This window comes from Plasmodium cynomolgi, chromosome 12 (assembly GCF_000321355.1).
Source record: "Plasmodium cynomolgi strain B DNA, chromosome 12, whole genome shotgun sequence".
Classification (NCBI taxonomy): Eukaryota; Apicomplexa; class Aconoidasida; order Haemosporida; family Plasmodiidae; genus Plasmodium; species Plasmodium cynomolgi.
In genome coordinates, this window is record NC_020405.1 from 1,768,366 (window position 1) to 1,792,896 (window position 24,531).

Genomic DNA, 24,531 nt, shown 5'->3' on the forward strand with positions numbered 1-24,531 from the left:
ATAATGTGAAACATCTTCGCAATAAATGCATATAAAAAGAGGGAAGTAAAACCCGGTTGCCACGGCGGAAATAATTATGAAGCAGATTAAGAACATCAAACGGATTGCACCTACGGTGCGGGGGGGGAGGGCTACATCACATATTTCAATTTAGCACAAAAATGAATAAACCATTTTACGAAAAGAAAAATAAAAAAATTGTATTTGCATATTTTTCACATTTCAAATAGAGATGACATTTTTGACAAACGAAGGCGCACTTTAAAAAAAAACACTATAAAAATTCATTTTAATACAAAAATTAAACTATAAACGTTAAAACATAAAAAAAATAGTTGCGGTGTTGACGCGGTCACGCCCTGAAAATGGTTCCCAAGCCAACTGTGGCCTGGGTTGCCAGGAGAATCACTTTGCAATTCGGTCAAGTCCGTCCCTTAACTTCATTATTTCATCGTAGAGTTTATTCATTAACTTGAAAAAGGGCAACCTCATTCCTACTCCCCCAAGATTGCTGATAATCCTCTTAATGTCAGGAGCTAACTCGATACATAACTGGAAGAAAGTTTTGTGATTCTCTATATTGTAGAGAAAATTGGAAGAAGCAATGCTTTTTAAGTCTTCTTTTTTGGTATTCATATTCAGGGCATATTTATTCTTGTCATGGATTTTCAAAGCGCTGAGCATCAGCAAAATGTAGTTCTGTTCGGATAGGGCCTTTTCCTTAAACACGTATTTCTTGTGCGTTTTGTGCACGTCCTTCACGAGCGCGACTTCGCCGATGCCCTTGTCGTTACCCTCGCTGCTCATCTCTTCACTCTCCTTGGTGCTCTCCTCGCCGCTCTCCCCCTGCTGCTCATTTGCCTCCTCGGTATGGTCACTTTCCTCCTCGTCTACCTTTTCCTGCATGGCCTCCAAATCGCTTTCACTTAAGTTCTTCTTCTCCACGTAGATCCTAATTCTGTTAACATAATCCTCGAGCGTAACGTCCTTTCCAACTTTCTCCTTCAAGAGATCCTTCTCTTCTTTCGTCATGCTGTCATACTTTTCTAAAAATTGTTCAGGCTTATAACCCAAGGTTTCTATAACCTCTAATGTTTTTTTCTCCTCATTTTGTTTCTTCTGTTTTTCTTTGAGCCTCCTTTCAGCTTCTTCTTCATCGATTTCTTCATTTAAATCGTCCGACTCGCTATTCTCAGACTGCACCGCTTTTTCCAACCCTAAGACAATGTGGTTCACAAGTTCTTTGTTAAAAAAAATGGCGTACTTTTTCGCAAGCGCGTGCATGCTTCTTAATTTTTGGGTGGTCATCCCGGAAAGATGTTTGGACACGTCAAAAATTAGATTATTCAGGAAAAGTAATTCCTTAAAATTTTCACGCTCCTCCTTTGTTTTTAAAGTCTTCATGATCAAATTAAGTTTTCTGATATTTTCGTTAAATTCTTCAATTTTATATTTTATAAAATCTGGATTGTTTCGTGTAAATTCTTTTATTTTTTTTTCCAATTCATCGATCCTATCATCTGCGTATCCATCCAAATTGTAGAATTTTTTTCGTTCACTTTTTTTGTTTTTCAGGACAATCTTATGGCTGAGTGGTTTTCCTGTTCTACCATTGATAAATTCCGTGATGAATTCATCCTTGGTTAATTTGTGTGCGCTGAACCCTATATCTGACTTGTTTGACCATTTGGAATACCTATTAACATTACAGCCTTTCGGCTTCAGTCCCCGATGAATGGTTTTCAAAATATAGCATGTGACTGGGTATAACTTCCCTATCACTTTGCCAAAATAACCTCTGCCCATATTGGAGTTATCAAACATAACCCTAGAGGAGGAGCCATTAATGAACAAGTCTATGTTTCCGAACTTAATGTACTCCATTAAATGGTCATGTGCACTGAAATAACCATCTACATTGTAATTAAAAAGGAAATCTCTCAAAATATCATGGAATGAATGTTCCTCATAGGAATAGTTATCGGCTCGTCTTCCACTTGAAATTAGAGGATGATGCCCTATGACGAAAATCCAGTCACTATTCTGTGAACTCTCGTATAACGTCTTACTGAGCCAATTGAATTGTTCACGAAAGGAGCGGTAATTTCTTATGATCGGAAATCCCACCATTAGCGACCACGTATCGATAAAAATAAAGGATGCTCTAAATTTTTCCTGGCTAATTATATCTTTATACCCTACATTGTTATAAGTAAAATCATAGTTAACACAGTAGTAGTTGTTTGGCATAAAATAACCTGGGATTCTATGCGAGTAGTGTTCCTGAATTTGTTCGCTCGGAAAGAAGAAGTAATCTTTTTCTCCCAAAATGGAGTAAAACGGAATGGCTTCAAAATTTTCATCCGACTCTTCTTCATCATCAAATTGGTACAACTTCTTCCGGTCATTGTCATAATGGCTAAAGTCTTCCCCGTTGGAAGAAGAGTTCACTTTATTTTCCTCATTTTTACCACTCTTTTTCTTCTTTTGATTTTTTTTCTGTTTTCCCTTCATTTCTTTGTCCTCTACTTCCCTGTTATTATAATTTTCCTGTATTTCTTTCATTTTTTCCTTATAAAAATCTTTTATGCTTTGTTTCGTGAGCGGGTTATGCCCCAACATGCTGTTAATTTCTTGTTCACTCCTTTTCTTGAACACGAATAGTTCCTTCATTAAATTATGCCATTTGAAATTCTCCATATAATTCATCGTTTCATCTTTTGGCACATTGTCTCCTAAATTTATTACAAAATCAGCATTGTTCATAAAATGCCAATCTTTCATCGTTTGTACAGTACTTTTTAACTCATTAAATCCCATAAGGTTTAGCATATTCTGTACATCGAAATCTTTTTCTTCTTCAAATCCTTGCCCAATATCTCCTAGCATCATAAAATTCATGCTATTGCTACTGGTCCTTTCGATCTTCACTGTTACATTTCTGTTTCTCATCCACACAGATTTCAACATACAATATGCACTCATACAATTTGGAGGTACGAACATTTCATCGTCGCTCATTTTGTACTCTCCATAGACCTTTCGTTTCTTTATCTTCCTCTTTTCTACCTTTTCCACTATGCCGAACTCGTTTTTCTTCTTCTGTATAAGCCCGAAATATTCTTTCACTAATTTTATTTGTAAATATAATTCATCAAAAATGTCGTATGAAAAAAAAATTCCTATAATGTTTGTGTATCTAACCAGATGGTCAAATGTTGTTATTCCTAATTTTTTCAAAGCTTCGTACAATTTCGTCACCGTAGCGTTATCCCTATTAGACGTTATCGCATTGATTAGGGTTATGACATTTAATGAACTTCCATTTAGGAAAAAATCTTTTCTCATTTTGTACGTAACTCCTGGTATTCCATTTGTGTATCTGCTCACTGGGGTTGGATCCCCTTGGTTGTTCTCTGAAGCGTGGCAGATTTGATTGTTATAACTTTCTAGGAGGGCCTCCCTGTTCGAGTTATCCTCGTACACGTCGTGGTCATACAGTTCGTCTGACTCATCGGAGTCGTTTTCCTCTTGCTCTTCATTCTGCCCTGCAGACGCCGCTTCTTCTGTTTTGTTCGTGTCCACCTTTTTTCCTTGTACTACCTCCTCGTGCGTTTCTTCGTCCACGTCGTCCTCCACATGCGACAACTTTTTGGCATTACCACCCTGTTTTTGCTTCCCTTTCAAGTTGGTCTCCTCACTTGGGGTGGACAATCCCTTATCAGAGCCTGTCCCATTGGGCCCCTTCCCCTCCTCTGAGTCTTGCGGACTGGAAACCAAATTGCGACACTGCAAACTATACTGGATCTCATTTTTTTTTTCTTATGACATATTTTTTTAGGTGTGTAAACCCTTTTTTTATTATTCACACTGTAAAAACGGTATCCGTCATTTTTCCAATTTTTTAAAAATATTTCATAGATTGTTTTTTTTGCTTAAAATTCTTTCCTTTTCTTCATTCTTGTGGTCAATCTTGTAGTACATATTTTTCACCTCGAAAATGTAGTTGTCCCTTTCGTCGATAAATTCTCTGAAAAATTTTTTCAATAGAATTCATTAACTTGTTTCTGTCTTGGAAGCTATTTATAACATGGTCAAAGGTGCTCAAATTATCTCTGTAGTGAACAAACAGTAGGGACAAAATATCAATTAATTTAACATGAAAGGTTAATTTTTCATCCGTGCTGTACTGAGAACCCAGGAAGACTAAGGACTCGTTTAGAAAGTGCTTGAATTTTTTGGAACTTTTATTAATGGTGAAATTTACATAGTCCATATATCTGTATTTCACTTTATCAAATTCGTTTGATCCTTTATTTTGTAAATATTCTTCATATTCTCTCTCTTCTTCTTTTTCTTTTTCACTTTTTTCGTTGTCGCCATTTTCCTCCTTAATAATTCTACTTAACAGTGCCCCCCTTATATTACTTCTTAACAAAACGCTGTCATGGCTGATGAGTCCCTTCCGCGAGGGGTACTTTAAAAGGATAACAGGGAGGATGATCAGAAGGTATTTTGTTATATTCATTACAATTCCATTTAATGGAAAAAAAAAGAAAACACAAAAGGGGGATGCACAAATGCACACGTGCACGGGGCGGAAAACGCGAGCATAAACGCGGGGTCAAATTAGACGATAACTAAAATTAACGTGGTGGGTTTTTCACGCGAACGTTTTGAAACTGAGTCGTTTCGATCTTCATGGGAATACTTATACAAGCAATTTTACGTAAGTCTCCACGCGTCTATGTATGTACTTATGCAAACGTGCAGAGCGTATGCAATGTGTGTTCTTCCTCTATGTGCACTAAACATCAATATATATACATATATGTATACACATATATACACATATATATAATATATACATATGCAGAGCCTCGACTGGCAGGCATGTCTCAAATTCGATGTTACAAACGGGAAGTATATGCACGTGGGTACGAATGATGCTGTTGCAACATTGTCGAACTCAAGATAGTTTAAAAAAAAAAGGGAAATATGAATTCGTAAAATGTTAAGGCAAATATGGCATAAATAGCGGAACACAGAGTTGCGTCCCTTTTTGCAAAGCTGTGAGTGAAGACTGGATAAAATGGCCACGCAAATCACGCGTACATATATGTATGAATTTTACATTTGTACGCACAAATGCGTCGTACGTTGCGAAACGGCTTGGAACCACAGGGCAGAGCAGCTTCGCAAAAGCGCAAAAGAGCAAACAGCAAAAACGAAAATACTTAATCACGGGTTGCAAATGCCACATAAAAGTGGTACATATATAAACGCGCTTATGTAATATATGTGGGTAAATAAATAATTCACGTAAAACATTAAAATTATGCAATATTCCCCAAACGGTTGAAAGTTGAAGCTCGTTTTTCCTCTTCAATGAATTAATTTATCTTTTATGTTAATTTTTCTCGTGCGTATTGTCACGAGCTCGCACATTTTTTTTTTTGCTTTTTCTTTCTTTTTCTACATAACGTTGATATACAACAACGTTATGGGTTATGCATTTTACATGTAAAAAAGTTAAAGGGGATTAAATTTATTCATGGTTTATTTTATGTACACTGAAAAAATGACAATAAAATAAGCGCAGAGGCATTAAAAAAAAAACGTGAACAAATAAGCAAATAGCGAATAAGCTTAAATTGGTAAAATAAAGGAAGCAGGGGTTCACTTAATATAATATATAATTTTCATGCGTTGAAACAGCAAGCCCTCTTCCCTTCAAAATTTTTTTTTCTCCACTTGAATAAATTTTGTTTTGCATGCTATGTAAACATATACACTATATACACTGTGCTTTTTCTGTTTTGCTCTTAACTTTTCAGTGAATTTTTAATTTAGCAATTGTTTTGCCAGGCAGTTCGCAATACGCCAGTGCAAGATTGCAATTTCATGATTGACCAAATCGTGCTTCGCGGTCACAGAGAGTTTATTTCTCCTGCGTCAACCGTTGTTTCGTCGTTTCGTCGTTTCGTGTTTCGCCGTTTCACCGTTTCGCAAAAAAGAAAAAAAAAGAGTTAAGATTAAGCAGCAATATAAACCTTTTTTTTTTTTTCTTACATTTATTTTCTCAGCTGAGTTGAGTTATTTTTTCTCGTATCTTTAACAAGTGCAACATTATAAAAGGGTTCTTGCGTAGAAAACGTTTGCGCGGTGTCAAGAAAGGGTGTGCATGGTCGGGCTTTTTATTCCTCGTTTTTTAAGAGAAAAAGAAAAGTACTTCAAAATGAAAAATTAATTTTACAAAAAATTGGAGAGTTGGTTTTGTTTAAAAAAAAGTACAAAAAATGTGTTGTAAAAAAAAAGAACCCCTCACGGAAAAGGGGGCTCCTCTTCACGGACAAGAAGGGAGTCACGCAAATACACATATACGTGTGTACCAATATATGTACATATAAGGGTATAGGGTGGCGAATCAAATAGCTTCTATGCAAAAATGTGCTTCAAAAGGGAAAGAAGAGGTAAGCAAAAAAAAAAAAAAAAACCTTCGAATGAACCGCAGTACAATTCAGCTTTTGAGCCGAGTACGTACGGCGCAAAGGGTTAAAAATTAAAAAGGGTATTTTTTATTTTTTTTAAAACGATCGCTCATTTTTAGGATCTTCAAGCGTTCACCCGTTTCGCGTATCAGTACAACGTGTTGTTCCTCGCACTAACCACGTTCGCATTATCATTGGGTGAATTGTTCAGCAGGTTGAGGTTCCATTCTTGCCTTATTATTCTCTTCATCTCGGAAAATTCACTTAAATTTGTCATAATGACGTTAGCCAAGTCATATTCGTCATTAATATCCTGAAAAAGAGGGACATTTCCACGGTGGGTGAAGGGTGTTAGAATAGTGATTCTCAGAGTAGAAATGTTCTACGCATTCGTGTGCATGTACAAACGTGAATATATAAACAAGCGCCATGCACACGCGCATGTATGCAACACTGATGAACCACCTTCGCGTTCAAGCAAATTGAAAGAGTACCAAAAAAAAAAAAAAAAAAACACTCACCTTAAATTGCGATATATTCAAATTCTGGTTGCATGTTTTGTTAATTTCTTCAATCAGCGCACAACACTCTTCCTCCTGCAATTGGCACAAGGGCGAGGGATGGAAAAATGTGTGTTCCGCAACAGTGGAGTTAAGTATACATGCACGCTACGACATTGTGGTACACACAAATATATATATTGACACAAAATATGCTCTTGTGTAAACGGCTAGCTTCTTATAATTACGTTTAAGGAACAGATGGGCTTATACAGCTTCAAATTTATCTTCACATTTTTAATGTTCTCCAAGATGCTGTTAAGAACAACGTTTTTGTAATATCTCCTCGTGTACCCCTGCAAATTTGCAAAATGCCACAAACGGTAAAATGAGAAAAAAGGTTCGTTCACTTCTGCAAAAAGGTGAGGAGCAGTCCTTCAAACTGCGAGTGAAAGAGTTTGAACCTACCTTATAGTACAAGTGCAACAATTTTACGATGACCAAATGGTGGAATTTGATCGAAAGCAATAAAATGGAGAAGTATCCCAGGAGTGATATGACAATCTGTTAAGGGGAAATGCAAATAGAGGGATGCACATATATGCCAACGTGGAGAAACACTTCAGGAAAGTTGGCACAGTTGTAGTAAAACGTACACATGCTCAAAGAACGCACCTTTGTGAGGTTAAAATTTTTATGATTGAAAAGATTTAGAAACTTTTCCAAATAGAGATTAAGAATCATATGCTTCGACATGAACATTTTAATATTGCTCTTTGCGCTTTTGTACAAACTGAGAATATTTTTCTTGTCCTTAATTTCTTCATAGTATTTACTTGGATTAAAATGATAATTTCGCATGTCTGTTTTTTTCATTTGTTGGCTATCCGATGAAGCTTCTTCTTCCTCTTTCTCCTCCTCCACATCTTCCTGGTCATATTTTACACTGGTCTTAGCACTTTGTCTTTTATTCTGCACAAATATCTGTGCGAATATATTTTTTTTCATGTACATATTTTTATGTTTGCTTATATGTATCGAATTATCATTTGTTGCAAAAACGTTTTTATGATATATTATCCGGACGATGTTGTTAAAATCAGAGTGTTTTTTTCTTTCCCTTTTCTTTGCTTTCAAGTGAACATGCTTGGCACATAAAAAGAGGTTGTACACGTTGTTCGCATATATATACGTGATGGTAAAAATTAAAAAGTAGTTAATTACGAGAAGTGCAAAATTGCAATAACACTTGAGATAAAAGTTCGTTTTTTCCATACTAGTGTAGTAATTCTTTTTGCTTAAAAGAAATTTATTATATGTACTGACAGCAATAGTTATGGAGTGTTTTTCTCGCTCTTTTTTTTTTTTTAAACTGCTTTGATTTGCATATTTGGTGAATTCATGCGGGTCTTTATAAGAACCATTACTGCAAATGTAGCTGTCTTTGTTAGAGTATACCAGTTTACTCCTACTCCTGGAGTGCTTCGACGCTGAGGATTTGTTCGTCACATATTTATTCTCTGAATCACTGATTCGGATCGTATCTGGTTTCTTTTTCTTTTTAACTTGTGTGGGCAGATATCGTTGCTCAAGGGGGTTCTCCTCACTACCTACCGCTTCGTATGTCCGATTTGAACTACCTAGCATGTTGATTTTGCTTCGAATAACTTGAAAATAATTTTCATTAAGTTCACTCTCCTGCAGTTTTTTCACAGTCCCAGTTTTATTATTTTCGGATGAAGTGCTGCGATGGCCATTTTCTTCTGCAGAATTGTGTGCCATATTTTGGTAACTTCTTTCCATCATATTTATGAAAAACATCTTTTTTTTGGCCTTGGGTGCATTTTTTTCCGGAGAAGCAGGGAGAGCTAGAAGGCCATTTTCATCGTAACAGATTGCCCTGTCGTTATATTCGTTATATGAATTTGCGTTTTGCATATTAACCAAGCTTTTTATCTTATCTTTAAAGAAATTATTTTTATTTTTATTTTTAAATTTGAGAAATTTCTTCTTCATGTGAAAAAAAATTTTTTTTTTTTTGCTAAAAATGTTCTTGTGTGTGTGTTTCTCTTCCCCGTCAATCTGTTCAATGTTTAAAAAATCGTCTGTCTCACTTTTCCCAGCTATGTGTGTAGGTCCGCTAAACATGTTATCTCCCATTTGGTTGTCACATTTTTGGGAGAAAAGCCCGTTTGATTTTCTGCTATTAAACTGATTATCCCCCCTTCCATTCTTCTTTTCAATCGCCTTTTTTATATGCTTATACATACTATTTGAGTATGCAAATTTCGTTTTGTCCCTGCTTCTTATAATTCTATGCATGTCGTATTCACTAAAATATCCGCTCTTGTAAAATTTGAGGTAATCTCGATTTCTTTTAATTATTCTCTTCGGCACAGTGAATGAAACGTTTGAGTTGACGGCATTCTTTGACCTCTTGCCCACGTTCAGGGGGAGGATAATTTTTTCCTTTTTTTCTTTAAAATTTACAAACTCCTCGTTGTCTTTTATGAAAGATAAGTTATTATCCCTTTCATTCTCCACATGGTCTACCTCGATGCCTTTATTGGAGTAATCACCTTCCTCATAGTTGATCAAATTAATCAATTTGTTTTCACCCCCCAGGTGCATTTCATCACTTATTAACTCTTTCTCAACCCACATCATGGGTGTCAATTCGTAACTTTTATTTTTTTCCTTCTTATTCGTTTTCCTCTTTACGTACGAAATGATTTTCTTTTTTAATTCCTTCCTCTTAGAATTGAAGGATAGGTTATACAGGATATGTTTTCCTCGTGCTTTCTTCTCCTCCTCAATCATGTCAGCGGAGGCAAATTCTAAGTCGCACTTTTTGTAATTCATAAAACTGGGACTAAATTTTAGATCCATCGAGCCTTCCTTGTTTTCTATTTCGAACTTACCCTCTTTGTACGTAGACGTGTTGGAGACAAAACTTTTGTCCATAAGATAGTTTTTTACTACAGTGTTTCTGTAACCTGTGTTGTAATTACTTGCGGTGTTACTTCTTACGTAGGACGGGTTAACGGCGTAATTGTTCTCACTGGTTATTACGCCTTCGTGGGTACTATTCGGTAGCTGCTTCCCCACGGCGTACTTTTCCCTGTTTGCGCCACAAGAGGGTGGAAACAAATTTTGCAAATCGAATAAGTCTACATTTTTATACGTGTCAAATTCATTTTCACTATATTGTGCATATTTTTTTTCCTTAATCTTTTTGGTTTCCCCCCAAAGGTTGTCCTTACTGTAGCTAAAATTGTCCTTCACACTTTCGCTGTTAATTTTGCTTTTTATCATGTAAAATCCTTTCTTAAGACGATTGTTGTATTTCTCAGATTTGTAAATATTTTTAATTTTGCTAAGTTTCTCTTCTTTTATATCTTTTAATTTTCCCAGAAAATTTTTCATCGTTTTTTTTTGGTTTTCATCATTCCCATGTAGATCCTCTCCTTTCTCACGGCTTACATAACCTTGGTCATTATACATCGGGTGATTTTCCTGCGAGAAGAAGTTATATGCCCCTAATTTATTTTTACAGTGGTCTTTTAATTCGTTCATGGAAAAATATTTAGGCTTACTAAATTTGCTGCGAAGGGGGTGGTGCTTCTCCTTCTTCAGATTGAAGGCGTCGTCAAGAACGCTGTTATTTAATTCGTCAAAGGGGATTTCCTCGAAGGGCATAAAGAGTTGATCCTGATTGGGATCACTGCGGTGTGGGGTGAATCGGCTCGTGAAGTTATCATCGCTGTGATGGGAGGTTAAACAACTCTTGTGACCATCGTCGTAGTATCGCGGGCTCCACTGACACATGCGATTCTCGTCATAGCAGTTAGGCTTCACTCGACTGATGTCAGCTCCTTGTTGACCCCCTCCGTTGTGCGCGCTCATGTAGCCTTCCCAATCATAAACATTTTGGGCCGTCAAATGATCATCCCTGTTATGCTGAGCTTCCACTGTAAAGTCGTCCCTGAGGTCTTCTTCCCAGTCATATGCACATTTGGGTGCAAAATTGTCACCGCTATTATGAAGCGCTTCCGCTGCCATGTCCCCCTTCACGTTTACTTCCTCCTCTGCGATACTACATAACTCTACATTGGGCAGCTCAACTGCGCAATTTAAAGTGGGCCAGGGATCGATTCTTTCTTTCCCCTTCTGCAGGGGGGTTACAGTTCGTACATTGGCATGATCATTTTCAATGTTGTCCTTTAATTGAAGTTCGCCGGGCTTCCTGCAATTCGTCAAAGGTGCTCCTTTTTGTTGGTCTGGTTCGGACGGCAGCTCTTCCTTTAAGCTAGACGTGTACTTATTCGTTATCGCTTCCGCTTTTTCCTTTTCTTCCTTTACTTCCGTTTCTTCTCTTTCTTCCGTCTCTTCCCTTTCTTCCGTTCCTTCCCTTTCTTCCGTTTCTTCCTTTTCTTCCATTTCTCTCTTTTCTCCCTTTTCTCCCCCTTTCTTCTCTTCGCAGAAGAGCGCATCCACGTTTTTTTCAAACAGGCTCGCATTTTTAAGGTCGTCCTGCGCGTCTGAGGAGAGATTTTTGCCTATGTCAAGCTTAATATTCTTTTTATTCAGCTTCCTTTTCTGTTTCCAATTCTTGAATATGCATTTTGATTTGAACAGCAAGTTGGATGTGTAGGTCTTTTCTTCACTTTTCTTCTTCACTTCTAAGTTGGTCAATTCTTCATTTTGCTCTGAACAGTCACTCTTTTTTTCCCTATGTTTTGTAACTTTTTTTCCTCTTTTTTTTTTTATTTAGGAAATAAAAATATAAGGGAAAATCGTTGTTCAGTCCTCCATGTATGGTGATTATTAAAAGGCAATACACGTAAATAAAAATTAATATCATATTGATGTATATAATTTCTATTTTGTTGTAAAAGTATCCGGGGAAGTATTCAATAATGCTGTAGAAGTTTTTTTTCCTGTTGCTATTGTTGTGTGTTCGATCGCAATTGTTTTCGGTGCACCCGTGTGTGTTTTTTCTACCTTTAGTTTTCACGCTTTTGTCACTAAGGTGCTCGTTGGATAGGAAACTCGCGCGGTGGTTGTTTATCGCACGACGACTCCCTACACTGTTGCCTGACTTGAAGAAGTGGACGTACCTGGCACTTTCGTATAAACTTAAATCCACCGTATATTTCTCGTTATTTATTTCAAAGCAGAACTCTTTGCTGCCACAGGTCTTTCGGTCTCCCAACTCGTCTACATTTTTTTCGTCCCCTTGCACCTTCTCAATAGGTACCCTGCTGGCAGAATCGTAATAATTATTTTTCATGTGATTTACAATTTTAATCTCCAAATCGAGTAGCATAATTTCGTTGATGCCCAGATCTTCAGAATAATTTTCCACGTCATCATCAAAGGTATAATTATATTTTGAAAAAAATGAACTATTTCTCTCAAAATAATGTTTTCCTTCAGTGAGTGACAGGGAACTGCGTACAATCGAAGTCCCGTCATGTACACTTTTTTTTTTCTTTTCCTCAATATCGCTGCAATTTTGTGTTTCTCCATTTTTTGTTTGTTCCTCGAGTAGAAGCTTCATATCGGAGAAGCTATTTTTTAACTTACAAGAATTCGATTTATCCTTTTTACTGCTCACGTTCAAGTTCGTCATTTTGTCTGAGTTACTAAATTTTTGATACCCCCCGGTGCCGTAGTATTCCATTAGCCACTGCTTATTATTTTTAATCATATGAGAAAGTTTGCTATGCTTTATCAATTTGGTATACATGCATTTGTCCTCGTTGTTCTCATCGTAATCTCCATCGTTGGTTCCTCCATTGGTATAGCTATTAACTTGTGGCTTCCCAATATCACTGTCATCTTTCAATGGGGTCTTATCATTCTCATAGTCCTCCCTGTCCACGACAGCCTTACCGCTTGTGCCCTCATTGGCCGCATTTCTACTTTTAAAGTATCTACGCAGGTTGTTCAGAATTTTGTCCTTCTCGGAATCTTCGCCCTCTTGGGGGGAGTCGTGCACCTCGCCGTCTTCATCATCTTTCCCGTTCTTTCCATTCTTCGGCCCTTCACCTGGAAAGAGTAGCTCTCCCTCGCGGTGGTTATTCTGACCAGGACCGTTTTTGTCATCCATAATGCTGGCCTCAAAATTGAAGTTGATTTTTTCCCCGCAATTGGCACCTTCACTCTCGCGAAAGATTTCACTGCTTGATTTGGCAATATTCCCTATCTCTTCGTTCCCAGAAATAGCACCGTTAACCACATTGTCACGAACCACGGCGGCATTGTTTTCCCCCTTACAGCTTACCGTTTTCCCCTCCCCCGCGTTGCTACCACATGTTTGGCTCAAAACCGAATCTGCCTTCGTCTGCCTATCCTTGCCCCTCACGCCTTTCCTCGCAGCGTATCTATCGTGCCCATCTTCGATGCCCTTCCTTCTACTCCCTTTCACCTTGGAGAACCTACCAAAGGAGAGCTTACATCTACTATGATCAGTACTCCTTTTGTCTAAGAAGTGGTCATTGAAGTACTTCCCTAGATAAGCAGGGGTGTAGGCAAAGAAGTAGACACACTTGGATTTGTAATGTTTATACAAGTATTGAAAGAAGGAGGGAAATCTGTGCAAAATGAAAATGTGCAGAAACGTGTGCAGGTGGTACAAATTGGACTTCTTCGATATTTTACACAAAATTTTATGAGGAAAAAAGAGATACAGGATGGGATAATCGTACAAGACGTTTTTGCAAAAATCGTAATTCTTCTCGTTATTTATGTATATCAGAAATGCCACAGTTAGAAGGAGCACAATGTGTATGTAGTTCTTAAAGTAGGAACAGAAAAAAAGGTAAAAAATTGAAATGATCGAAATGACGAAGCTTCTAAATTCGAATATGCCGTTTACTTTATCGATGATATAGTTGAATCTGTTTTTTATCTGCATCGTGCGTTTTATATTATTTATAAATAAATTAACCAACTGGTAATTATTGTTAATGTTGTTATACGTCACGGAAAGATCCTCATCATTGCAAAGCACATTGGTGGTGTTTTGAGACGGTAACAAGTACTCAAATCGGTTTTTACTTTTATATATAAATATATGGACATACAAATTATCATCATTCGAGTCGGATTCATATTTGCTGTTTTTCTGTGCATTTTTTTTTTGGTCATTGTGTAACTTTCTCACAAAAAAATAATTCTTATCGAAAAAAATATTTTTCTGGTTCAGGAGAGAAAGCCCATTTGACACTTGGTCATTCGTTTTATTGCAAAAGGAGCTGAATAATTTTTCCGTCTTGTTAGACGACGTGGAGCTATACATGGATGTATTTCTGTACTTTGTATTTTTCGTTAAAAAGAAATCGGTCTGGATTTGTATACTACTCAGTTCCGCCTTTTTGTACAAATCAAAATCAATGTGCTTCTCAATTTCATAATTGTGTAGAGTAAAATGACCTAGATACAAATCCAGGTCTGTGTAAAAGTGAAATATTACTTTATTTTGTCTGTCCGTGAAAAGCGGTATGAACATGTCCCTATTGTACTCATACTTGTAGTGGTACAAAAAATTATCCACGTCAATTATGGCATATATGTAATTATACTTAATTTGTTCTAAGTTCCTAATTTTTAAAATATTTACATATATGTAATTATAAACACTGGCATGAATCGACTTGTAAAATTTCTTCAGCACGTTGAAATATTTGGGGGAAGAATAATACAACTCGTAATTCTTTAAAAAGACATTTTTGGTGTACTTGAAGAAGAGTATTTTCATGTACTTTTTTATGGAACCATAGATAGAAATCATTTTCATCAAATTTATGAACTCGATAATAACATTCACATTGTGGTTAGCCAAACGAATGTGCTCATTGTTGAAATGGTATCCATCATTTGATATTTTGCAATTATTTTTTTTTCTTCTTCTTTTTTTAAAGTAAAAAAATTACTATTATCTGATGTGGAACTGCCATCCGTTTTACTCAATCGTTTCGCATACACACTAAATTTTTAAATATTGTTCGAACTTTTTTAAATATGTTCATATCTAGAATGAGATATATCATACACATCTCGGTGCATAACCTTGTAGATGTTATTAATATTCTGTTTAAATTTATTTATAATTAAAAAATGCTTTTTTAAAACTAGAATTTTTTTTCTATAAATATGTGTGGCATTCGTTTTCTTGTACATGTAACACGAAATGGTGTAATCACATTTGTTTATCAGCGTGTTGAAGTAGATGTTGTACACATTTTCTTTCTCGTCATTTTGGGCTTCATTTTGGCCTTCATTTGGGCCTTCATTTGGGCCTGCATTTTGGCTTCCATTTTGGTCTACATTTTGGTCTTCATTTTGGCCTCCATTTTTTTTTTTCTTCATTTGATCTGTCTGTTTTGTGGAACGCTCCTTTGTTGGGTCACCATTATGTGGTTTTTCCGACGAATAAAGCATCATGCGCCTATATTTCTTTCTCAACTCGGCTAGTTTTTCTTCATTTTCTTTATCATACTGGTCTGTATGATGATTCTTGACGTTACAATAGGTGGATCCCTCCTCCCGGAACTCCTCCCTCCCTTGGTGTTTCTCACCTGCCGTCCTTTCATTCACATTTGGGTCTCTCACCCTTTCTGTCTTCTCTTCATCATTTTTACCTCCATAGTTTTGTTTCTTCTTTATGCGTGAGATTTTATTAATAAGGCTCAAGTTAGACTCGTTCAGCTTGTCCTTTTCCTCGAGGTTACTATTAAACTTACTCAAGTAGAAGTCGTACAAATTGTTGTTATACTTATGGTTGTTAATTTCTTTGTACAGGTAAAATTCCGTCAAGTCGTCATTCGATTTGCATGCACTATCTTCATAGTTGGATGAGAGCTCGTCATAGATGTTATCATACGTGTAACTTAAAATGTTGGAATTACTATCTGTGTGTTTTTTATCCTCCGAATCGTTGCAATGCATAAGCCTTTTCACATTCTCGTGTTTGTGGTTATTATTCAGGTGTGTTCTTCTGTTTAATTCTTTCCCCTCAGTGGATGCTCTACTTCTTTTGCTTTTCTTAATTTCCATTTTGTACACTGCAAGGGGATGTTACTTTGGGGTTTTTCTTCCTTTTGACTTTGTTACCGTTTTGGGGTTGGTACTGTCTTTGTTGAATTCGCTCATGGGAAGGCAACGTGGTGGAAAAAAACACAAAAAAAGAGAGACTAAGTATCACACAGAGATACTGCCCTCCATACAAATGTATGTTCCCCTTGTTGGTTTATTCGCTTTCATGTTGCACGGAGGGGGCGTTCTCTCATGGGGAAGAAAACTGCAACTCGCATTTGCATTCGTTCGCACCAAGCAAATCAGCAGGGCGACTGACGCGAGCGCATGCAAATTTGCATTTACAAAAAAAAAGGGGGAAAAATGAATTGCGAAACGGTTTTCTACAAATAAACTGCGGTGGCAGCAGCATGAGCGGAAAGGAATGCATAATATGCCTACGGATTTATGTAAGCATACGAGTACGCATTGCATACGTAGCCCCCCACCCCCCGCACTTATGCAAATAAAACATGCATACGTACGTGGAGCTGTGGATGTACGCCCTCATTCCTGAATCATACATTATGCATTTTTGCATCACAGAGAGTACACGAAAAAAATAAAAAATAAAATAATTTTAAAGTAGAAAAATTTAAGCACAGAATGTCATGAAATGTTGAAAACATTAGGCATAGTTTACCGCATGGCGCGTTATCAACATACGAATACGTAACTTTAATTTTTATATCATCTACTGCTTTAAAAGTTCCATTTTTGTGTCTATGCAAACGCGAACAGAACTAGGAAAAAATGAGGAAAAATGGGAAAAAATAGGAAAAATCATCCTTCAGGTGTCAACAAAGAAGGCGTAAAAAAATGGTTGAACTCATTTATCTTATCCCTTTAACGTTTTGCCGTTTTGCTGTTTTGCTGTTTTATTATTTTCGCGTTGCGGTGTAATGCTTGCCGAAATGTTCCCGAAGGCAAAAATTTTCATTTTTCATACCAGTAAAAATACATATGCGCTGAATTGCGGATACTGCGCAACGCAGGAATTATGCATTTGCAAATGAGGTGGGAAAAAAACGAACGATAGGAAAAGCGTTATCAAACAAAACCAAACCAAACCCGTGCCAATTTGTAAATTAAATGTTAATCCATTTGGCAGAAAAAATAAAATAAAATAATAAATAAAACGTGAAGGTGAAGGCCACTACCTCGTGGTTAGGTGAACTTGTGCAAGTATAAACAAAATTAATACATTTTTTTATGCTGCCCGTCCTTACCAAATATAATATAATCGAACGAGATGAAGAAACGTACATCATACTAGTCGTAAGAATGAAAAGAAGTGAGAAGATTAATTCGGTTTTCCATCATTCTTAAGTCCGAAATTTTGCCCAAGCGAACATTTCAAATGAAGCACCTTTTCGCAAAAAAAAAATAAAAAAAGTCCTATTCGATTCATTCCTATTTTTCGGGCAAACAAATCCACATTATTCAGAAGAAACAAATTGTAGAAAACTAAGAGCATACCAGTTGACGAAGCTGATATACCCCTGCCGTCTTGGCATTTTTACATGCGCCTATGCATCCCCAAAATCTGTCACACTTTTGGACTTATCCTATTACATTTGTAACTTTACCAACATACGTTTAATTGAAATAACGGGGAAAACACGGATAATAGCAAAAAAAAAAAAAGTGAGAATTAAGCAGCATATGTGAAGAAAAAGGGAAACCTTATTTAAATGCATACTCGCTCCACATGTATGTGCATAGTGACGTGAACCAGCGTACGTAGACAGTTGCTTTAATGCAATTCTTTTTTCTTTTTTTTTTGTCCTTTTCAGTGGCCCTGTCGACAAGAAAAAAAAAACACCCGCGCAATACGATAAAAAGTAAAATTCTGAAGACCAGAAAAAGGAAAAGAGATTACGATGAAGGTATAGCAAAAGAAAACGCCCTGCATGTTAACAGTTGCGTTTCGTCAAGAGTGGCCATATAAAAATGGCTGTTCGCAGAGATCAACGCGATGTGCTTGATCTGCGCGACGTACGCGCTTGCTTATGCACATGATTATATATACCATATCGGCATAAACGCACACTTATGGATGTCCCCCCTATCCCCTTGCGCAAATGCTTTTTATGATGAATTTCATTTCACGTTCCCTACAGTATATAAGGATTATCTGATTCAACCGGCCCTTCCGTACGATGAAGACAAAAAGGGAGGCGGTAATGAAATGAAAAAAGGAAGGGCAATTCCCAAATGATTTTTATTTTTATTTTTATTTATTTTTTTTTTCCCAATTTGTATAACATTAAAATGACTCAAAATTGTTAACAACATTTTTTAGGACAACATAAATGCTATGCTTGCGACATTTATTTTATAAATGACGACGCGAAGAAACAACACGAAAAAACGAAGAAACACAAGAGGAGAGTGAAAATGCTTAACACAGAGACACCCTACACTTATGTAAAGCTTGCCAAAATGCACATATACATGAAACATTTATATATGCATCATACATATGGTGTGTGCGCTTGGGGGCATAAATTATAATATCCCTTCACACGTTTGGTAAAATACGTTGTAACGGCCGCATTTTTCTACAACTTCTTCCCTGCAGAAGGACGCCCTGAAGGCTGCCGAGATTACCCTGTAACTGGGTCCCCCGCGTATGGGAGCGTGTGCAACGTAGGCATGTGCGAAATATGCTCATGTGCAAAATATACTCATGTGCAAAATATACTCATGTGCGAGGCCCCTTTTCTGCAATCTTCGTCAAACGCCCGTAAATGATACAGCCCGGGTGAGCTTCAAAAAGAGCTGCAAATTATGCACCGTTGGGCTCAATTCAAACAAGTTGCTGTAATCATTTGCGGATAACGTTTCGACATCGTCTATTTGTAAGGAGTTTTTTTTTAAGTTATCCCCATCCTTTATTACCACTTCATTCATTTTTTCAATGCTGTTACGTGAAAAAATGTTGATTAAAAAATTTTGGAAATTCATTACATCATTTTTTTCATCGTCATTATTCTCTTGTTTGGTTGTATCACCCAACTTTGTCTTTTCCTTTTTATTATTTAAATTGATAAATTCGCACAGCTCGAATAGGCAATACAGGATGGATTTATGTTTCGTCAAAATTTTGATGAACTTTTTTTCGCTTTCTTCCGTTTCGATTTTGGCAATTCTAAGAGAGAGAAACCAAAGAGGCGAAGAAAAAAAAAATAAAGATGAACAAATTAGTAATGGGGATATGATGCATGGGAGACATATCGCAAGGTGCATTGAGACACAGCCTGGGGGTGGGGGAGAACCAAGGGGGATGAATTAACTGAGCTTTGATGGAGCCTAAATTTTGACATGGCATGACACCATTTTTGAGCGTTTAATATGACGGGTTTTACAGCGTTATCGTTTTACTACGTATGGGGGATCCTCTTTTTTCAGCCCAGAATGGCCATCGTTTCTCTCTTCCCCCGAAGGGTATGTATACCTACCTGCAAAAATTTTCCTCATACTCCACATGTAGCGAATCGGTCAGAGGCCCCTTCACCTTCTGTCCGTCTCCCCTCACGTGAACCATCATCTTCGACTTTGCCGCGTTGGCCAGGTTAACTTCCACGGAATTAAAGGCCATAAAACGAAAGCACAACAAAATATCGTTTATTAAAAGTTCCTCTGTTTGGTCCTCCACCAGATGATACCTCTCCTTTTCAAGCATCTTCCCTACTTCGACATTTGTAACTAAGAGGTTAATTCCCTTTTTTTTCATTAAAAATAATAAGGTGTATACATCTAGGGTGCAGTTGTATAGGTCCTTGAGAACGTCTATTCCGTTGTCTTGTAATTCCATGCCATAGTCATCAATGTGGAAAATAAAGCTCTTACCATTTCGGCTCCTTAGCATTGCAACTACTTTATTTTCACAATATTTAATTTCCCACTGGATATATGGGAAATTAGTTACGCTATTGAGATTGATATAATAGTTGCTGATTCGGTTGCTATAAATCCTTACGTATGTTTTATCATTTAGTGAAAATTTCTCATTTTGTACTTTAACTACATTTATTTCATCATATAGCTTTTTTATTGAGCATTCGTTTAAGGTATTTTCTTTTTTCTCCGTACTCATATCGCAGGTCTTAACATGTTCCCCATTTTGTACACTTATGCGAATGTTTCTTTTTGCAGAAGTTACCTCTTCGCTTTTATTTTTTTCTTCGCTCCATTTTGGGGTAGCATCCTTTGGGGAGAGATTCTCCTTATTGTGCATATGTTGGGAACCCACATTGTCAGTGCTTTCCTCCTCCGTCTCGTTTTGCCTTTTTTCCACTTCTTCCCCCTCTCCGTTTGTCATTTCAGCATACGCCCCATGCAGGTGTGGTCCTTCCCCCAATTGATGCAAATCATCCGCAGGGAAAAAATTTGCACAGTTCATCTTTTTATTAGTGTCGATGTAGAATATTTCCAACTCCCCATCAGTGTAAATATCACTGGGAAGTTCAATTTCGTATATGTATGAAAACGCATTTTGTTGTTCATCCAGGGAAAAGGAATTTGCTAGATCGGAAATGGCAACATAGGGAGACGAGTTGCTACGATCGTCACAGCAATGGTTCGGGGGAGACTGCATTTTGTCCCTTCCTGACGATGCAGACACACACGGATTGGATAAAATGTGAATTTTAAATAAATCGAGAAAAATAAAATCATCCATATATTCGTACGACTTGGCTTTTATTACCAAAGTGAGGAAGTATCGCTTGTCTACATGATTAGAAGAAATTATGCTCATGGTCATGTTGGAAAACTCTATTTTGTTTTCATTTATTATTCCATTTATTATCTTCGTTTCAGAAAAGAAAAAGGCATTTTTCCTGTTTCCATTTTCTGCCCTATTTAGCAAAATAAATTTGTTCAGTATGATCTTATTTGTGTGCTTGATGTACTTTTCAAAGAAGTATGTTTTTAACTTGAATAAAATTTTAAAATTCTCAGCGCAGTACTGCCGGACATTTGGACTTACCAAAAAATAGTCGGTTAGCAAAATGAAAAAAAATAAATAAGTAGACTGAATCATTTCACAACAGTTCTCAAAATGATGTAACGAATGTTCTTTGAAAAATTCTTTCAAAAAATGGAAAATTGTATTCAAGCATTTGTTATTCGTCACGTTGTAAAAGTACATGCAACTGTTCTCATAATACATGTTTGTTTTTTTTGAGACAATGATTTATCTTTTGTGGACAAGGGAAAAAAAACCCATGTATACACTGGTGTATATTCATATCAATATAAAAGAAGGGCGTTTTTTTATCTGCGTCATAGTATTTGTTTAACAAATTGTGGACCATTTCTTCCTTTTCTTGCTCCATGTAGGAGATAATTTTATGAACCAGCTTATCATCACTTTCGTTATAGGTGTTTATCTTTATGTTGTCTACCAATTCCTTTTTTTCGGTTATTTCGACTTTATCTTCATTTTCAATTTTATCCTTTGGTTATTTTTTTTTTTTTTTTTTTTCGTCTTTTCATTTTCGCTAGATGCGTTTTTCACATTACTCTTTTCCTTTCCCACAATGGGCTTCTTAACACTATCGTTTTTTTTTTTCATTTTGGGGGGCCCGACTAAATAGCCCTCTTTCTCTGTACTGCACTTTGCACTATAACGTTTGAGAGGAAAAGATGGTAAAGAAATTACTAATATTTCTACCGCCTTTTCCCTTTTTTTTAAATTTTGAGGAAAAAGGTGATAAATGGATTAAAAAAAAATGATTAGCGGATTGTGTAATATCATTGCGTGACGCAGACTGGGCTGACTGAAAGGAGGGGGGAGACATTCTCCTCTGAGTTCTATACGCCCCAATAGTTTCCCATGAGCCTTCATTCGGCTGCAATTTTGCTATTTTTTACATGTTGATTTGTCTTACGCGCTCACATGGGTGTGATGCGGTGAAGCGGCGAAGTGGTGATATGATGATGTGGCGAAATGGTGATATGATGATGCGGCGAAGTGGTGATATGATGATGCGGAGATGCGGTAACGCGGTGAAACGCCAAGGAGTGAACTTCAACGGTCCCCTTCTCATCCCACGGCATCCCGCACAACGCGGGGCATTCAAAATGAGACATGCCATTTTTTAAAAATAGATTTTGCGAAACGTGTAGCAGTAGCCCACACGGCTCTCGCTTGCGCGAAAAAAATAGCAATATGATGTTATGTGCATCCTCCATTTTGTACAAAAATATTATCCCCAAAATGAAGAACTAAAAGGAAAATACATTTGGCAATTTTTACTTTTCATTTGTGCCGTGCTATGCAAGGACCCTTTGACTGATTAATTTCACGTGGAAAATGGGAAATTGGAGTGCACGAAATTTTTCATTACATTTTTGCGAAAACGCAAGTTAATTTCCTCGTGTGGGGACGGCGAAACAATTTAGTGGCGTATTTCCAACGTGGCAACATCAAAGTGTATTGCCAATTTTTTTTTTTTGCCTCCTCCCTGGGGAAGTTCATCAGCGCGGTGATTGCGGCGATTGCGTGGCTTCATCAAATGAAAGAAATACAAAAAAATGAAGCAACATGGCGATTAGCCAATGTTGCATGGCAAGTTTATTTTGCCTGCTTGAAAAATGGTGTGCCAAGGAGAAGCAGCCAGCGCAGCTTTCGAGTTGCCACTTAAAATTCCCCGGAAAAGGGGAACGCATGCGCATATATGTGGCAGCGCGCATATCGGAAAAAGAAGGAAGCAAAATGGAGATTTTTTGCTAATTTAAAAAAGAAAAAATAGTAACAAATTAAAAAAATAGATAGCAATTTTTCCCTGTTTCCCTATGCTCCAGAGAATGACAAACAGTGTATAGCCGCTGGAATAATTAAATGCAGAGTACTTTTTTCAAAACAAAATTACGTACATTTTATTAAAGAGAAAAATTAAACCCATGATTTGCGACGAATAGCAAAATACCATTTTTTGCTTTTATTTCCATACTTTGCAAAAAAGAACAAAAGATACGTAAAAATGGAAAGAATAGAGGACCAAGCTGTTTTGGAAAAAATAGCCAACATAACAGGTAAGCTCGCTTTAAAAGATGCAACATTTTGTCATGTCGCCAATGCGTAGGTACTGTTACGTAGAGAGGGTTTTACGCGACACATATATTCTGCATACTTATGTCCGTTTCTTTTGCCCGTTCACCCGCATACGTATGAGCGCTCAAGCGATAGTGTATATTTTTGGCATGAGAGGAAATATGATCGTTCGATTGGGCCGCTGCGATGAATGGCTCCTAAAACGATAATGACATGTTGCTATTCTGCAATTTGGGTTGCGTGGAGTTTATATTAGATTACCCCCCTCCCCGTGTTGACCCCTGCCCCTCTTTTTGTTTTTTTCCCCCAGGAGCTGTAATAAAAAATGCATCCTCTGTGAAGAAGGATAAAAAGGGGAAAAGGAAAAAGAGAAAAAGCGCGCCAACGCAAGAGAAGAAGCAAAACAGCGGAGCGAATAACAAAAAGGCAAAAAAAGTAACAGGCATGTTTGATGATTATAAAATTCAGAAGAGAGAAATATGTAAATTTTTTTTTAAAAAGGGAAAATGTATGCACAATGAAAAATGTACCTACTCACATGACGTTACACCGATATATAAAATTTCAAAGCTGTGCAAATTTCTAGTGAAAGGAACATGTAAAAAAGAAAATTGTATTTTCTCCCATGATTATAAACTCTTCTTCTGTCGCAATAATGTGATTTACAATTCATGTTGCAACCCACAGTGCAAATTCAAGCACATCAAAATCGACAGCTCAATTAATAACGCAGATCAGTACAACATAGAGGTGGATAATATCCTAAGCAAAGATGACAAAATCAGGTTTCTGTATAATAATAAAAATTATTTAATGGAGTTGTTAATTAATAAGTACCATAAATTTGATAAGTTCGAAGAGAAGAATATAAACAATTTAACCAAAAAGGAAACCTACCCCTGGTTCATCAATGGCATTATTGATCTGATTAAATTAGATTATAAATTCAGTAAGGCAGACGCCTTTTTAAAATTAGTAGATAATTATAAAGATAAGTTTCTTAATACGAAAGGTTTAGTGCCTAGCAGTATTGAAAATTCCCAGCACCAAGACAATAAAGGTCTTTACGGAGACTCCTCGATTAGTGCTGATTATACAAAAATGGCAGAAGAGTATGTAGATGGTAGCAATGCAGATGGGGAAAAGGGTACACACTTGAACAGTAACAACCCTTCCGCGACGAACGATAACAACGTCGATGGTAACAGTGGTGAGGGAAATTTCAGTGACTATAAATTTTACTCAAGCGACGAGGAAGAGGATTACACCAAGTACCTAAATAAATACTTCGAAATAGATGGGTAACCCACGGCACCCTTGCATCACGTTTACTTTTTGCGCGCTCCTTCTTTACCCACCCACGGGGGAAGTAGTTTGCAGAACGGTTAAAAAT

General features: G+C 36.9%; 5 protein-coding genes across 5 annotated transcripts; 2 read left to right on the plus strand and 3 right to left on the minus strand.

Annotated features, from left to right (window-relative positions):
- Positions 1-405: 405 nt before the first annotated feature.
- Positions 406-3,892, minus strand: PCYB_125040 (Ser/Thr protein phosphatase family protein; the record flags this gene model as incomplete). Its single annotated transcript, XM_004223837.1, has 2 exons — positions 406-3,769; positions 3,870-3,892. The coding sequence occupies 2 exons, from the start codon at positions 3,890-3,892 to the stop codon at positions 406-408; spliced, it is 3,387 nt and encodes a 1,128-aa protein (XP_004223885.1).
- Positions 3,893-6,639: 2,747 nt separating this feature from the next.
- Positions 6,640-16,054, minus strand: PCYB_125050 (hypothetical protein; the record flags this gene model as incomplete). The annotated part of the gene is made up of 7 exons (XM_004223838.1): positions 15,051-16,054; positions 11,724-14,907; positions 7,667-11,431; positions 7,460-7,555; positions 7,240-7,347; positions 7,013-7,087; positions 6,640-6,804 (listed from the first exon to the last, which is right to left on the minus strand). The coding sequence occupies exons 3-7, from the start codon at positions 11,429-11,431 to the stop codon at positions 6,640-6,642; spliced, it is 4,209 nt and encodes a 1,402-aa protein (XP_004223886.1). The 5' UTR covers positions 11,724-14,907; positions 15,051-16,054.
- A 1,230-nt stretch (positions 16,055-17,284) lies between these two features.
- On the plus strand, positions 17,285-18,692 carry PCYB_125060 (hypothetical protein; the record flags this gene model as incomplete). The annotated part of the gene is made up of 6 exons (XM_004223839.1): positions 17,285-17,366; positions 17,403-17,669; positions 17,869-17,961; positions 18,196-18,255; positions 18,378-18,502; positions 18,657-18,692. 6 exons carry the CDS (start codon positions 17,285-17,287, stop codon positions 18,690-18,692), a joined length of 663 nt encoding a protein of 220 aa, XP_004223887.1.
- Positions 18,693-18,811: 119 nt separating this feature from the next.
- On the minus strand, positions 18,812-21,251 carry PCYB_125070 (hypothetical protein; the record flags this gene model as incomplete). Its single annotated transcript, XM_004223840.1, has 2 exons — positions 18,812-19,226; positions 19,537-21,251. The coding sequence occupies 2 exons, from the start codon at positions 21,249-21,251 to the stop codon at positions 18,812-18,814; spliced, it is 2,130 nt and encodes a 709-aa protein (XP_004223888.1).
- Positions 21,252-23,067: 1,816 nt separating this feature from the next.
- PCYB_125080 (zinc finger protein) lies at positions 23,068-24,443 on the plus strand (the record flags this gene model as incomplete). Its single annotated transcript, XM_004223841.1, has 2 exons — positions 23,068-23,119; positions 23,449-24,443. The coding sequence occupies 2 exons, from the start codon at positions 23,068-23,070 to the stop codon at positions 24,441-24,443; spliced, it is 1,047 nt and encodes a 348-aa protein (XP_004223889.1).
- Positions 24,444-24,531: the final 88 nt, after the last annotated feature.